The 17548-nt window shown below is 38.5% G+C and overlaps 1 protein-coding gene across 1 annotated transcript; it reads right to left on the minus strand.

Moving 5' to 3' along the window:
- Positions 1-15496: 15496 nt before the first annotated feature.
- LOC130676980 (ankyrin repeat domain-containing protein 61-like) lies at positions 15497-16102 on the minus strand. The gene has a single exon (XM_057483494.1). It carries the CDS (start codon positions 16100-16102, stop codon positions 15497-15499), a length of 606 nt encoding a protein of 201 aa, XP_057339477.1.
- Between the last annotated feature and the right edge of the window lie 1446 nt (positions 16103-17548).

The raw sequence follows: 17548 nt of genomic DNA on the forward strand, positions 1-17548 counted from the left end.
GCGTCCCCAAAGGACGGGGAAACCATCGAAGATTTTTATTTCAGGTTACGCAGAATGATCAAAGGCCTGGAAGCTGCACTACCAGCCGAAAATCGAGAGGCCATCATGTCGCAACAAGAAAAGGTTGCGTTCGACCTTCTTTATTCCGCCTTGCCTGACCTTCCAAAATGTCTTGCGCGTCTAAAAAACCCCAGAACGCTAGAAGAGCTTTACAAGGCGATTAAAGAAGAGCGAACTCGCGAATGTTTGCGGCCTGCTCGGAAACGCGATTCTAACGAATTTTCACGTAATTCTAATAAAGACCATAGAGACCATGATCGAGACTATAACAGACGCTACTCGAGGGACGACTACCAGAGACCTCGTCGAGATTATGATGATTTCGATGATCGTAGAGAGACTAGAGGACGAACATTTAGCTACTCTAAAAATAACCACAGACGCAGTAAATATGACACAGACGACGAAGACAGTGCAGACTCTGACGCCAGTGCAGAGTCCGCAGACTACTTAACTTACGCTTACACCTCAAGTAAAGGAGGACGCAGTCAAAACCGTGACGATGATTCGACTCCACGAACGTACAAGAAAAGCCCTTCACGTTCACGTACAGATGACCAGGTTCCAGCCAGACAAAAGACTGTGACGTTTGATCCTGATGACATAGACACCGAAAAACTGGAGCATCTAAAATTAAACGCTCCATGTTGCGACTGTCCGTTCTGCCCTCACCGCGATTCGAATAAATCCGCCCCAAGGAAAAACAACGACGATCATTTAAACTTAATGGGCGCTCGACAGGCCGAGGCGACTGCGAGTATGCCCCGCGAGCCTCGCCGATCCATGAGTGCCCAGCAGAGGCCTCAGACTGCGAAGGAATTCAAAATCCTTCAACGCCCGAAGCCCTCGCACTAGTAATCGGTAAAGGTCCGAGAGTCTGGATGAAATCTCCAGACCTCTTCCAGGGTGGTTGTGAAGTTCTACTGGATACAGGTTCTGACCTGAACCTTCTTTGTATCGACGCTCTGGGGGATGACACCATCGTTCACCCAGAAAACGGAGGTAAAGTGGGCGGCATAGCGACCAGCAGTATGCCAATCATCGGAACTGTGACGCTCAAGGTCTTTGAAGTAGATATTTGTTTTCAGGTTGTACCTGGATCACCTGGAGGTTACCCGGGTATCCTTGGAAACGAATTTTTCATCAAAGAACGAGCTGGCATTTCCTTTTACTGGAATACGCTGGTCCTCAAAAATCGACCTACCCGTCCTATCCCTTTCACAATGGAAGACGACCTTGAAGGAGGGTATATCCTGTCGCTGGGGACAGGCCCAAAAATATTCGATTCATGTAATTCTCTTCATGGAGAATTACAGTGCTTTCTTGTGGATACAGGGGGGGATGTCTGTTTGATAAATTCTTCAGCCCTTAAACCCGAAATTAGAGTGGATCGTGGTGACACGATGCTACTCCGTGGTTTGAATGGGCATCCCATGGAGACGATCGGTTCTGTCGAACTGAAAGTTTTGGGATCCAAAATTCGATTTCACGTTTGTGAAGGTAATTTACCCTTCAATGGCGTGGGCATTTTGGGGAACAACTTTTTGAGAAAAGAGCAAGCAGAAATCTCATATAATCATCAATCTCTGAACTTATTCTCTCGACCATCTCGACCTCTATACTTCAGCCTAGGAGTAAAACCATCTCGTTCATACGTAATCCCACCCCGTATGCGAATGTCTGTTTCTGTACCTGTCCTGAATCCAAAAATCAAACAAGGCTATCTCCGTAAGATTCCTCTAGAGGAAGGACTCTTAATGGGCGAAGCTGTTGTCTCAGTGGACGAAGGTCAAGCGATGTGTATGGTCATCAATACTACATCCGACCCAGCAGAAATTAACATCGAGCCTCAGATTCTCGAGGAATTTGAATACGACCATCCAGACCTTTCAGATGAAAATTCTGAAACATCTGATTCCTCACCCGAAAGGAAATCTTTATCCAGAAGGGAGCGTATCGACGCGATCCTGAATAAAATTCCGACGGACCATCTCAATCGACTCGAGAAAAGACAAATATTTAAACTCATACAGAGAAATCATGATATTTTTCATCTTCCTGGCGATCGTTTGGGTCGCTCCAAAAAGTTCACTTGTAAAATCGAAACCACAAGCGATACGCCAGTCCGAATCAAACAATATCGTTTTCCTCAAGAACATCGCGAGGAAATCAAGAAACAAGTTGATAATTTATTCAAACAGGGAATTATACGTAAATCCAAATCTCCGTATAATTCGCCCTTGTGGATCGTCCCTAAGAAATCTGACGCACAAGGTAATAAGAAATGGAGAATGGTTATCGATTTTCGAAATTTGAATAAAATAACCATCGGGGATGCTTATCCCTTACCACTCATAATTGACATTTTAGATCAACTCGGTGGAGCGAAATATTTCAGCGTGTTTGATCTTGCAAGCGGTTTCCATCAAGTACCAATGGATCCCAGGGATGCTGAGAAAACTGCGTTTTCTACCCCTGATGGCCATTGGGAGTACTGCTGTATGCCCTTCGGGCTTGAGTGCGCTCCAGCAATTTTCCAACGCATGATGGACTCCACTTTGAGTGGCTTAAAAGGCACTGAATTGTTCATTTACCTGGATGATTTCGTAAGTTACGCATCTTCACTTGAAGAGCATGAAGTGCGAGTGCAAAGACTTTTCAACCGCCTTCGAGAGGCTGGGCTAACTCTTCAGCCCGAGAAATGTAAATTTCTCTGCCCTGAGGTGGAATATTTGGGTCATATTATCACTAAAAATGGCGTGAAACCTGACCCGAAAAAAATTTCATCCCTTAAAAATGCATCCCACCCCCGTAACCATACGGAGGCGCGCAAATTTATGGGATTAGCTAACTACTACCGACGTTTCATCGAAAACTTCGCTGAAAGAGCGAAACCAATCACTGACCTTACCAGAAAAACTAAGCCGTTCGTCTGGTCAGCTGATTCTCAAAAAGCTTTCGATGACATAAAGAATGCACTGTGCGAAAATTCATTCCTCGCTTACCCAGACTTTAATCGACCATTCATATTAGCGACTAGTTCGTCTGATGTTGGCATCTCGGGTATTTTGAGTCAAGAACTCGATAACGAAGATCAAACTCCCGAAAACCCAGACGCAATTGTTGAAAAGATTGTCTCATGTACATCTAGAGTTTTGCAAGAAACTGAAACCAGATATACACACAACGAAAAAGAATGTTTGGCTGTTTTGTATGCGGTGCAACAATTCCGGCCTTACCTCTACGGTAAGCCCTTCACCTTGTATACAAGTAGTCCTTGTATGTCCTGGTTAAAGGATAGCCAAACCGTTACAGAACGCCAAATCAAATGGAGATCTAAATTAAGCGAATATAAATTCTCTGTTGTTGTTCGTCATAAAATCTCCGAGCAATATGCAGAAGGACTATCTTACAATCCCGAGGGAAGATCTCCGGCAGAGATTAATTCAGAAGAAACACCTATCAAGGAAGCCGTAATGTTACCGCTCAAGAAAAACTCTTGTCCTGACGACGAAGCAGTAGCAGCAGTAAAACGAGGTCGAAAACCGGGAGGTAAAAATAAACCCCGTGTCAACAGCGCTCCACAACCTCGTGACACAATTGCTTCTCGTTTACGTATGAGAAGAGCCACAGAACTAAACCCAAATCGGAAAAAGGTAAATTATTGTGAGATAAGTACCGCCGAACCTGACGTTTCAGGGGGTATCGAAGACGACGTATTCGAAGAAAATCAACCACCCGCATCATCAAAACCTCAAGCTCCAGTAGATCCGGAACCAGAACCTGAAACAAATTCGGAAGAAACAGATGAGGAGGAAGAAGAAGCAGTCCGACTCATGAACGAAGAATATCTGATGAACGAACAGGATAAAAGCTCCAGTGATCAGGGGGATGAAAATTCGCCCGAGGCGATAGATCGACAACAATTGCGGGAAGATTTGAGAAAATCATTCGAACGTTTCAACAGAGCTCTTGAACAACGAACCGTTAACATCCCAGATAAAGAAGCGGATTGCTCTGTCCATCCAGACGACTACTACAATCCACTGCCAGTAGTCAGCCCTCAGGTGGCCAAAGAAGTCAGAGAATATCTTGAACAGAGTTACCTTCCGCACGAATACGATGAAAACGAAGACCCGGACGAATCCGAAGAAATAGAAGAAGAAGAAGAAGACGAATTTCTTCGAGATAATGAAAATACTGAAGAAGATGAAGACTCCAGCGAAGCCAGCTGCTCTGAACCAGAAGTCCAAGTCGAGACAAATCCAGCAACTCCACCGTTGTCGCGAGCTACCAAACTTCGCGAAAAATATTTAAGTGGTGGTTCAAGCCCATCTACTCCCATGTGGAAACACACTGTGTTGAGAGCTGCGCAGAAAGAGCATAAAGGACTGGAATATGATGACCACTCTAAAACCTTCTATTGGAATGACGATGTAGAAGCAGACAATCGGAATTCTACCATCACAGCAAGACCTTCTACTTCTCAAACCTTAAATACTGAAGATTTTCCAGCTGCATCTTCCAGTATAGCACCAAGGGAAACTCCCAAGCGAACGGGGGAAGTTTCTCCAAAAAATAATGATAATGACAAAACGTTGCCGAACGAAAACCAGCAACCCAAATCACCAAATAAAAATTCTACAAAAGATCTGACGAGAGGGGAAGAGAGCTCTTCTCAATCAAACCAATCAGAGACCACACAATATGACGAAGCCACGGTGATTCAAGTAGAGGTACACCAAGAACAAGACGACGGAAATGAGCAGGCAAATGAATCGGATCTTCGCCATGTGACACATCCGGAAGTTGTTGACGAACAACTGGGGGATGAGCCGGCTGTGAATGATGATTTGCCACCCAAATTTCCGAATCAAGCTCCAGGGTGCGTCTTCGATCCTCCATCTTCGGACATAGCCGAAGATTTGAGTGGTCAAAACTACTCACCGCCCGAAGTTTCTTCTTCATCTGGCTCTGAATCTGACAGACCTCAGAAACTGCCTAAAAATCAAATTAAATTCAAAGACAGTCGAGATGGAATCACGTATGTGAGAGATCACATGGTGCATTTCCTGTCTCTGGATTGCGAGATGATGAAACCAGTTTCACGTCTGTTGAGAGATCTTACTTTCATCAATCGCGAAGACCTGAAGGTGGCTAAACCAAAAATGGGTGACGTACTTGTCACTAAATTGGGTCAATGCCTCATCTTCACTGTCTTCGTTAAGAAGAATCATTTCGAAAAAATTGATTTAACAAATTTAATTGAAGGACTACGAAATCTACGAGCATCCATGTTCAAACATGAGATTTATACGTTCCGCATAGCGAAACAGGGGGATGACTTCGACGATTTGAACATAAAGTCTTATCTCATACAAGAGTTGGGCGATTGTCCAATCGAGGTAACTCTTTGCGAAGGAAATATAGAAGTTCCTGCCGAAGAATTACGCGATAAAATCATCGAAGAAAACCACTGTAGCCCTATAGCAGGCCACAAAGGTGTCGTGAAAACTTATTGGCGAATCCGCGAGAGATTCTACTGGCCCGGCATGAAGGAAAAGATCTATAGATTTATCCAGAAATGCGAAATTTGCCAGAAAAACAAACTCACGCGAATAAAAACTAAACAACCAATGATGATAACCGATACTCCCTTCGAGCCCTTCGAGAAAATTTCCATCGATACCGTTGGACCACTTCCAATGACCAGAAGTGGAAATGTCCATATCCTGACGATCCAGGATAACTTTTCGAAAGCCGTAACCGCGATCCCAATACCCGATATCCGATCGACAACAGTGGCTGAAGCCCTTGTCGATCGATATATGTGTTATTATGGGTGTCCGAGAGTCATCCTCTCAGACAAAGGTACGTCATTTACCTCGAAAATAATACAACAGCTTGCAAAAGCTTTAAAAATACAAAGATTAACGACTTCGGGTTATTACCCCCAGTCAAACGGATCCTTAGAAAGGAGCCATCAACCACTGATAGACTTCTTGCGAGTAATTTCAGATAAGTATCCGAACTGGGATCGATATGTGGGTCTTGCTGCGTTGAGTTACAATACAAACGTGCACACCTCTACCAAATTCACTCCATTTGAGTTGATGTTTGGTCGGAGAGCTCGATTGCCAACCCAATTCCCTGATTATTCCAGAATCGAAACTTATTCTGATTATCTCGCTGACCTTATGGGAAGATTATCAGAAGTTAGAGAAATCGCTGCTGATTGTCTCAATAAGGCAAAACAAGATTCCAAAATTCGTTATGATCGACACATACATGCCAGAACCTTTAAAGTAGGTGATTTTATTTATGTTCTAAAAGAGCCGAGGAAAAATAAACTCGATGTTTATTACACCGGGCCTTATGAAATTGTCGAAATTAACGAATTTGGAAGTCTTATTTACCTGAATGACAAAGGGAACCGAAAATTGGTCAACCCTAATAAGGCTAAACCTGCTGTCGATCAAAAGGCTAAACCTTTATAAAGTTCTCTGTTTCAGATCCAAGGAAATAATTTACCACCATGAAGGCGTTGTTGATATTCTTGGCCATCATCATAGAAGGCAGCCAATCCAAGGACGTCATGACCATTCAACCATTGGCAGACAACCCAGGGTTATTGTATGACCCATTTAAGAGGATTCACTTGATTGAAGAAAATTGGTGCATCATTTCTTCCATTAACGTCAAGGGGTTGGTAGACCTGTACCCCTTCGAGTTGGAACATATACACTCAACCATGCTCGCTTGTGCCAAGATCATCGACGTCGGGTCCTGCATGCATTATCTGAAAATCGACATGATAAATGAGGTACAGGTTCAAATATATCAGGCCATGCATCGCTTAGACCAACTCCTCGACGAAACGAATTTCCAAACACCGCCACTTGACCGTAACCAGAGAGCTCCATGGTTCGGTTTTATAGGCACGATTTCTCGAGAATTGTTTGGGACCATGGATTATGAAGACAAGGAACACATTAATAAGGAAATCAACAAGTTATACCAAGATAATGCCGAAATGGTGCACCTGGTACAGAACGCCACTCACATCGTCAAGAGTGAGATTAATACCATCCTTCAGAGTGAGGCTCAGATGCAGTCAAATCTAAACAAACTCGCGGACGTCACTCACGCATTCATAAACGCAACGCTAAACTCCTTAGAAAAAGTCGTTTATGTCACGAAAGTCCTCATGCTGGGGGATGAGCGCTTGGAAGTCGCCAATCACCACCTACGAGTCCTGAGAGAGGCTGAAACTATCATCGAAGAGGCAAAAGCCGGCAGACTCTCTCCTCAAGCGATATCGCCAAAACAACTTTACAAAGCAACGATCGACATCATGCGGAAACATCCTGATTTAAATCCACCTCAGCCGATTGACAGGATGGACCTCTCAACTTTGTCAGCAGTATCGACAGTAAAGGTAGCGAGGGCAAAAGGTTATTTACTCATTATAGTAACCTTGCCTCTGTTCCACAAGATTCCGCTACTATCGTATGAAATGAGACCGTTGCCAAAACCAGAAAACGTGAACGGAAAAATTCAAACTTTGACCATCTTACCATCCAAAAGGTTCTTGGTTACAGATCCAGGCCTCCGAAGATTTTTCCTGGCAGACTCTGAATATATAAATAAATGCAGAACCATCGGAGAAGATCTATCGTGTCGTCCCGATATTCCATTTCAATCTACAGAAGATCCTGAAGAAGTCGACTGCAAAATGAAGCTGCTCTTGAAATCGACAGAAGACATTTCGAGAACTTGCAACATCCGCATTATCCCCGATTGCAAAACTACGTGGATAAAGCTCAATCAACCAAACTCTTGGGCTTACTCGACCTGCAAAGAGGAAAAATTAAGTCTCAAATGTTTGGACCCAGTCGAAAAAGACTACTACATCAATGGAACAGGGATGATCCATATCCAGGGCAGATGCGAAATGAAAAACGGAAAATACTTAATCAAAAGTATAGATGAGGAAATCACCCAGCTGAATATCACGCTGCCGAAGTTAAATTTAACCTTGGAAGCACTGTCAACAAATTTAACAGCTGAGCCCAAAGTCTCAGGGTTTCTCTTCAAAAAGAACATCGACCCGTTAAACACAATCGATAAAATTCAACCCTGGGGAGCAGGACTAGAAGAAACAGAAAACCGGATGTCTGAAATAGCGCTGCATCATCAGGAGGACGAGATACAACGAACGATGACGGCGGGAAATATGTCTATCCTCGTCATCTTGTGTGTCATTCTCATCGTGCCAGTTTTCCTCAAATTTTGTATCTGCTCAGGCAAGAGGCGCTGCTTCACCTACAAGAAAAACAAGCAGCCAGTCGAGGTACTTAATAAGACAATAACAGAAACCAAACGTACCTCCGATCTCAAACCAAAGGCAGTCCAAATTAAGGACCAACCAGAGGTCATCGAGCTCCAGGAGCATCTGCCAACATCAACTCGTGTCTTCTTCCCCGCAAATCGGCGAACAACTCCAACTCGTACATCCAGAGGTCTCCGTCTCTCCGATTTCAACGCACCAATATAATCAACCTAAATAAGATAAGAATAATGTACAATCAAACAAAAATTCGCGTGGTAAAAATAGCAATCCTCTTCCAATTATTTAGATACTGACCCCGAAGATTTTCGGGGCCATTTTGGAAAACATTTACAATTTTTGTATTTATCTAACCATATCTATGGTCACCTTTGAAGAAGATTCCTATTTTACCACCACTTTATTTTTAAAAGGAAAAAAAAAAAAAAATTTTTAACTAATAAACATATTACTAGACTTAAATTTTATGATAAATTTTAAAAAAAAAAAAAAAAAAAAAGAAAATTAATAATAGCTTTTTACATTTAAACTATTAAAGGAATTTAAAATCACCTGAACATTCGAGAAAACAGGATAATTGGTAAATTCCTGTTAAAAACCGCGAAATTACTTTTGAAACTAAAGCAAATTATTTAAACGTTTACCTTTAGCGCATGCGCGAATCCAAACGCAGATGACAGCCGCTGACAAATATTATCACAGCCTTGACAAAATTTTCTTACAGGACGCCATTTCTCTGCCAAATTCTCCTTTTGAAAATTTAAGCCCCATGGAAACTCCATAAAAAAAACTCCTTTTCACCACCTATAACAAGAAAATGGAAGCAGTAAATAGAAAGAAATTTTTCTTTCAAAAACCAACTTCAGGATGTTACTCACCTCAGACTAGTCATAAGTTCCATAATAAACTAAAAACACTTACCTGGCGAATTTAGATAATTGCGCCGTAATAAAAAAAAAAAAACTTTAAACTCAAAAAGAAAAGGGAAAACCAAGTTTTCTTGACGTATACACTTGCATATTTAACCATATCCAAGTTGTATATGGTTATTTGACGGAATGGGCGAATTCTTGAGTTAAAAGAAGGAACACACGATCTTTAAGCTCATTTTCTCTTTATTAAAAAGAGAAAACCGACAGGTGAACTTGACTTGCAAGTGGTAACATCACTTCGGTTACCCAGCGAACGCTGGTGATGGCCGAATTGCCCCATTTTCTTCCGCTACCTCGAATTCCTACTCTTCTGGCTCATCACCTCCATCTTCCCTAAAGAGCCAGAAAATTGATATCCAGTCCTCCATCCAATCATCCAAGTCCTCGTCCTTTTCCCTTCAAAGATGTTTACTCCATGCCAGGAAAAGCTCACGCTTTAGCCGGGATGGACAGCACGGTAGAGAACCCCGACTTAAATAAAACTGGATAAATAGACGAATTAATAAACACTGCAATTACAATTAACTGGACTTGACACTTTAACACTTACGTGTAACAGATTATTACACACACCACACGAGTAATAACACTCACAAATGTGAATTCTGGGATCCCAAATTAAAAAAAAAAAATTCCTCCGAATATAAGTAAATTCGGCGTAAAATCTTATAAAATAATAAATGGGATCCCCAAGGTCATACTTTTGATCGAAAGACGTGCACATTGTGCCAGTTCCAAATCAGATGACTGAATGCCCGACTTAACGTATAAACGCACCGTCAGCGGTAATAAGACGCGGTAGCTGTGAGAGTGTTTGTTAAAATCACATGGAATTAAACTTATGAATAAAATAATAAAAGTCACTCTTAAAACTATTAAACTAAATTGTAAAACATGTTGAAATTCACTTTGCCTTTATTTTCTCAAGGTCATAAAATATGCTTAAGTGTACACATCATATGCGTGTGAAAAGTTGAAATAAATAATATTGTAATCCTAATTTGGGATAATCATACTATGTAATCCTTATATTTAAGAATAATTATAATTATTTTGGTAATGGGAAATGATATATTTTAAGAAAAGAACTATATAAAATTCATATTAACATATATATACATACATATACACCATAAATATTGGGAAACTCAAATGTAATCTTCTATATTTTAAATATTTTCATATATCTAGCTGTAAGTTCTTTTTAACTAAATTTGTAAGCGTTATCGCGAGCTTCTTAAAAGAGGGGACATATGTTTAGGAAAGCAAGAGAATTTTGCAACCCTCTTACTTTCCGGGGGATTGTTATGTCCAAATAATTTTTTTTCATTTTTATAATTATTTAAAATAATTATTTCTGAGCTCCTCTTTGAAAAGCGCGCGAAAACGCAGCGTCAGCTTTTTCACCTTTTTATGCGGCAAAGAATAGTGGGAAGACACCTGCAATAAGTTCAACGAATAAATAATAAACTGTTGTCACTTTCCACCAATGACAATGATTATAAATTCCCCATCAAATCACCAACCAAAGTTTATAAAAAGCCTGAGCACCCATAGCTCAGGGCTAGTCGGTTCATAAAACTTACGGTCCGCGAATATTCGAACGTCGAAATTTCGTGTACTCTTATTGCAGGAATCCGCCCTAGGCGTTGAAAAGTCAATAAGAGGATTTTTAATAATTTTTAACTTAAACCCTATTGCAGGAATCCGCTTCTGCGTTGAAAAGTCAATAGGGCACTTCTTAAATAATCTAGGCTAATTCTTATTGCAGGAATCCGCATCTGCGTCGAAAAGTCAATAAGAAATAGTCAAAGATTGCTAAATTCTATTAACCTTACTGCAGGAATCCGCCCTAGGCGTCGAAAAGTCAGTAAGGGATTTAAATTTTTATATTACAAATCCTCAAATATTGATCTAAAATTCGATCTGACGCAACTGTAGTAATCGTTCGTCTAGTACAATATTTGTCGGATTATAAAAACCATCCGGTACGATCGAACCAGTGACGCAAATCACGTGAATTTGCGATTCCATCTCGTGCCGAGTTAATTTGCGCATAAAACCACTTTTCGGGTGTGAAAAAGGACGCATTAAAAATAAATTGAAATCTTATAAAAATATCTGTTAAGGATAAATAATCCTATAATATAAATTAAATATAAAGTTGTGAAAACTTAGAGTGAACAAGTGACGTTCAGTAAAAACGTTGTAATTTGAAATAATTAATAAAAGATCAAGTTCATCACTTCAACCTTGCGGTTTCATTCGAAAGTAGTACATAAGATATCATCCTACCAACCCAGCCGCACCCATTCTACCAACCCTCAGGAAGGTCGAGTGAGCTGTTTAGTCCTGGAGGGATAATAGCTGCCGCACTAGAAGAATTGACATCGAAAGGTAGGTGAAAGAACTATTTTTCTATCATCATAAAATACTTTGGCTTAAACAAGAGCACCAGTCTCTTTGGAGACGTTTGGGTTCTTAATTTTCGAAAAGATCCACTATAAATAATAAATTATAGGAAGATAATTTCTTCCTCGTATTCTTTATTGTTGTCCGCACCCTCCAACCCGCTTGTCCAAAAATTACTATCGCTACCAAAGGGAGAAATCCCGGATAAATAATTAAAAATTAAGCGGCGGACATAACATACCCATATCCCATTACCGAATTCCTTTTGGCTTTATTCAGATCTAACTCACAACGCTGCCCGCAACAAGTCTTGACTGCTGCATCAATTGCGATCATAAATTTACAATACAAGTATATATGTAAAAAAAAATTATTCATTCCTGCTGAGTGAAATAATAAAAAAAATTTTTTTTTAACGTTCTCTGTTCCGTGCTACAGTGATACCAGTTGGTGCGACCAGGTTTTCCCCATTGTTTAAAGAAAAATAAATTGGCGTTTAGTGCCAGTGTTGTATTTAACTGTTAAGATCATTTCAGCGATTTACTTTACAACTTGTGTTCCTACAAGTACGATATTATGAAATCTGTGTATCTTGTAAGGTAATAATTATCTTTTCTTTGCTTTAAACTCTATAATAACTTAAAATTCTCTAAGAAATTCAAGATTAAAATGTCTTTAACTATCCGTTTTTCCAATTTTTAACTTCGAATTTTTTCATTTTTCTTGTAATTGCTCAATTATTATACCCTTCAGATAGAGAAAAGGCAATTCTAAGTATCTATTGATAAAAAAAAAATTTCTCATTTCCCAAAATATTTTCTTTACCACACAATTAAGAAAAATTTTATATCTTTCCTTCACTAGAGGGAAAGGAAAAAAAAATAATTTCTAACAAAATTTTTCCAAATTTTAATTCATCATCCCCAAAATTTAGAATTTCCTTAATAATTTAAAAATTTCCTTTAAAAATTTAACTGTTATCCCTTCAATTCGAGCAGGAACTGTAACTGCTTAGATACGGATTACGCTTACATCTACTTTGTAACTTGAATGACTTTCGTCCCCCATTGTCTTTTTATTTCCCCCTTTTTTTCATTTTACTTTTCCCGTCATTTAAATACTAGTGAGTGTAGGCGTAAATCATAATTCCTCTAATTTTGGTATCGAGAAAGGGAGAAAAAAAAATTTCTTTTTTTTGTAAAGCGGATAAGTTTTTCTTATACATAACGAATATTTCCTTATTTTCAATAAAATTGATATGCTTTTAAATTGATAACTTGCAATAAATCCTCATATGACAATACAATTTATGCCTAGTTCGTTATCTACTATTATTAATAAAATTAAATTGTTCTACAATATAATTTTTTTGTTCTTTTTTTTTCAAAAGTTAATAATTCCTACCTTAATTATGATAACATGAAATAATAATATTAATAGTAATAATTATTAGTTGCTAATTTGCAACAGGGAGAAAAAAAAATTTTACATGATAATTGCCAATTTATATGTCCATGCATACAACAACAAAAACAGTGGCCAGCCGTAACAATAAGATTTGGCTTTAGTTTCTTTTTTTCACTCAATCTTATTGAATTCTTTACCGATAATTATTAGATACTTGTGCTAGACGTTTAATCCGCAACAGCAACTAAACTACGATTAAAAATAATTCAATTTTTCCTGTATTTATATATATATATATAAAAAATATTATTATTATTTATTTTTTTTTGTTGAGAATCTCAACTTTTCCAAATTCACTCTAATCAGAAGATTTCTTATTTATTTGTAAGGTTGATTATCAACATTCGCTTAATTTATAATGTGAGTATTTTACAGTCTACTCTAAAATATTATATATTTTTTTTTTTGTAGAATAACCGCTTCCTTTTTTTTCTATTACTATTTGCTTCGTTCATTATGATCATCTTCTTTACTTAATTACACAACCACTGCCTCAATTTATTATTATGTCCACGTTATAGATGCGAGTAATATAATTTTTTTTTTTTTTATTTCCGGCACGCATTGACTTCAACTAAGAGAGATGAAGACATGAGTTCACGAACGAGAAAAATAAGAGAGACATCAACACCCAACCAAACCTGATAAAAAAAAGGATAAAAGGAGAGAAAGGGAAAGGGAATAAGATTTAAGCCTATATGGCAAAGATAAAAGGTGAGGACGGTACAATTTCGCAAGATCGGTAAGTTATTTAATTTTTCTTTTCCTCTTTTCCAGACTAACTTAATCATATTAAAAAAAAATTTTATTTAGATGAACTGGACTGTCGTCACTCATCAACTCTGGAACCGTGTGTACCGAGGATGATCAATCTGCAACGTTACACTATCCACAACCAGTCGTATAGTAGCTAATTAATTATCATCGCTACTTACCACTATCACTTACATCTGTCTTCATAATAACTTTATCTTTATAATAGTATACATTCTTTTTCTTATTTATTCCCCGCTCAACTTTATTAAATATCCGTGGAATTATGCACAGTCATTCATAATTTATATTCTTAACTTAAATAATTGAAGAAAGAAAAAAAATATCTCTTACTATTATTGCTTATTATTTAACTCATTGAGTCGGAGAAGGAATTTATCAGAGTTTAGATAGAGTAATCTTAAGCCATGCAATAAAAGCAGCCGAAGTAAAAGTTAAAGAATAGATACCGGCACCGGGTTTCCATGCATTGAAATATCAAAATTCCTTCTCCCACTCTCTTATTTTAAATTTACTTGTTATTATTACCAACAAAAAAAAAATCAGAGGGTGAAATTCGAGTTAATTATATTCTTTATTAATTCCGTACGCAATTATTGATACATTCAATAATCATATTCCATTATTATATATATATATATATATATATATATATATATATATATATATATATATATATATATATATATATATATATATATATATATATATATATATATATCTATTCTTTTTTTGCTAATTCACGTATTTACGACTATTTCTTTTATTTTCACTTTTTTTTTTTACATTAAGAATTACTGGTACATGCGTGTCATCTTGATGAGCTCTTCATTATTAATATTACTAATGATTTCATCCAATACATGTTTTGGCAAGTCTTCAAATGGTATTTTGCTGTTTCTTGTCGCACTATGTAACGGCCGAATAGCCCATTTCATAAGCTTCTCCCTATATCTTGCCACCACGATTTTTTTCAACATTTCATTCCCATAGTGGCCGATCTTCTCTCGTTGAAGATTCTGAACAAAATCCTTATGCTTCATGAATTGCCTCATCTCTTCCGTTGATGCTTTCCATACGTCGATAGGTGTTACTTCTCTTCCCCCTTGACGTATTAACACAGTTTTCTTCATTTTCTTCACTTCCTCTCTACATTTCACTTCATACTCCTCTTCATTTTGTTTCAAGTACAGCAATTCCAGCTCTAGATCCTGGTTTATCATATCTCCCATAACTCTTTTCTTTATGAGGAACTGTCTGATTATCAAATGCGTTCAACTGACATGTCCCTCAGTGGTTGACCATATTTCATCCGGCTCTTTCTCGTATCCTGCAGGCAAATCATCATCTTGTCGCGCATATCTACAATATTGTACCACATATCTTCCCTTTTTATCTTTTAAATTAACATCCGCCCCATTCTCTAGCAGCACTATACAATTTCATCATATCCTCTTGCTCCTGCTAGGTGTAATAGTGTTACGCCCCCATTAGTCGTCTGCTAATTGACATCGGCTTCAAATCTTATTAACATTTCCGTTATTTCTATCTTTCTTATGTGATCCGGACTATACAAATTGTTTCCTTCATACCGGTGAGTCAAAATTTTCTTAAATATCATAAACAGCGGTGTCATTCCATGGGAATCTCTATGATTCACTCTAGCCCCTTGCTTTAATAATGCATTTACTTTTTCCGATTGTCCATATTCCACCGCGTAGAATAATGGTGTTCTTCCTTTTTCGTCCTCAATGTCCATATTCACATCGTGCTCAATAAATAAATTAAATATTCCTATGTATCTCTGTCGTACGTCTAGATGCGCAGCTGTTACTCCTTCACGATTTCTTGCCTCTACCTCGACTACATTCTGTAGCATATATTCCATTATCTCTGTCAGCCTTGTCCTGTTCGCTCCTGCTTCCTGCCCAACAGCGATCACGAGTTGATGTGTCGGTCGATTTCCACTGCCATCATTGTTCGAATTGATATTTGCACCTCGAGCTATGAGTAACCATGCCAATTCCGTGTTCGAATATTTCAAAATTCTGCATAATGGGACTATGGAGCTTGCGTGACTTGGTCCATTTACATTTGCATTATTCATAATGAGAGCTTCCACCGCCTCATTTTTTTTTCTTAGCAGTGCCCTTATAATTAGCGCATATCCTTCCCTCCATTCTGATACGTATGACAACCCGTATCGTCATATTATTGCCGTCACTTCGTCGCTTCCATTCGTATCTATTGCTTCATTCATCAGTCGTTTCGCCTCTTGCTCCATCTTTTCTCCTCTTTATTTATCTGTCAACAGAGTAATTTTTATCTATCATTGCTATTGCTATAGTAATTCCTTTCTTCTTTTTCTTTTTTTTTTTTGCACTTTATTTTAATAATAATATTGTTTATCGTCTTATTATATCTCCAATTGTGGATTTGCTGAATCAGACTCTGAAGCAATATGCTCCAATTTTATCTTGTCCTGATGAACCACACGTTTTTTTCCTTTTACCATTAACTCGACGTTCTTGTTGTCAAATATTCTGACTATCTCGTACGGGCCGTCATAATGATCCTTCATTTTGTCCGTCCTTGGCTCTTTTAGTAGCCACACCCAGTTACCGACCTCAAAAACTCTTTCTTTCGCATTTCTGTCATTATATTTCTTTGATCTTTCTTTCGCTAGTCTACGAATTGTCTCCAGCGTGTCAACCAAATCATCCAAGTAATCATCATACGATCTTCCACCCGCCGCTCCTTCTCGTGAAAATTCGGATGGCACTAGCGCGGGTCTCCCGAAAACGAGCTCATGCGGGGTATAATTTGTCGCCTCATGCACCCCCGTGTTATATGAAAACATCGCAAAGTCAAGCCATTCATCCCATTCTCGATATTTGTCTATAAACGTTTTTAAATACTCCGTAAGAGAGTGGTGACTCCTCTCAATTGACCCATTAGACTGCGGATGATACTCCATTGTATTCAAATGCCTTATTCGGAACAGATTACATAGACGCTGTATCGTATCACTCATAAAATTTGTTCCTTGATCAGTCAAAATTGCTCTTGGTACCCCGAACAAGCAAATTACTTTTCCTGCCAATGCCTTTGCTACATCTTCAGCTTCCTGTTGCCTGAATAGAATTGCTATCCCGAATTTTGTTAACAAATCCTGTACAGTCAGTATATATTTGTAACCCCGCCGTGTTTCTTCTCGTGGCCGATAAATACCCATGGAAATTTTTTCAAATGCCGTCTCCGGTGTATCAGTAATCATCATCGGCTTCTTAGGCTTTACGCGTACCAACTTTCGCTGCTGACAAATAAAACAATTTTTTACAAAATTTCTCACATCTTGTTGCATCGTTCTCCAGTAACATACCGTTATTTCTATATCCTGTTCCTTTACAATTTCTCGTAACTTCTCAATGTAATAATCTTGCAACGCATTATTTAAATGGTCACTTCCCGTTGGAACTCTCAAAGTCTTATACTCTTGTCGTTTTACAAGTATCCCCAATGACTCCATAATCATGTCTATTATTTTTTCTGA

Source organism: Microplitis mediator, chromosome 11, assembly GCF_029852145.1.
Source record: "Microplitis mediator isolate UGA2020A chromosome 11, iyMicMedi2.1, whole genome shotgun sequence".
NCBI classification, from domain to species: Eukaryota; Metazoa; Arthropoda; class Insecta; order Hymenoptera; family Braconidae; genus Microplitis; species Microplitis mediator.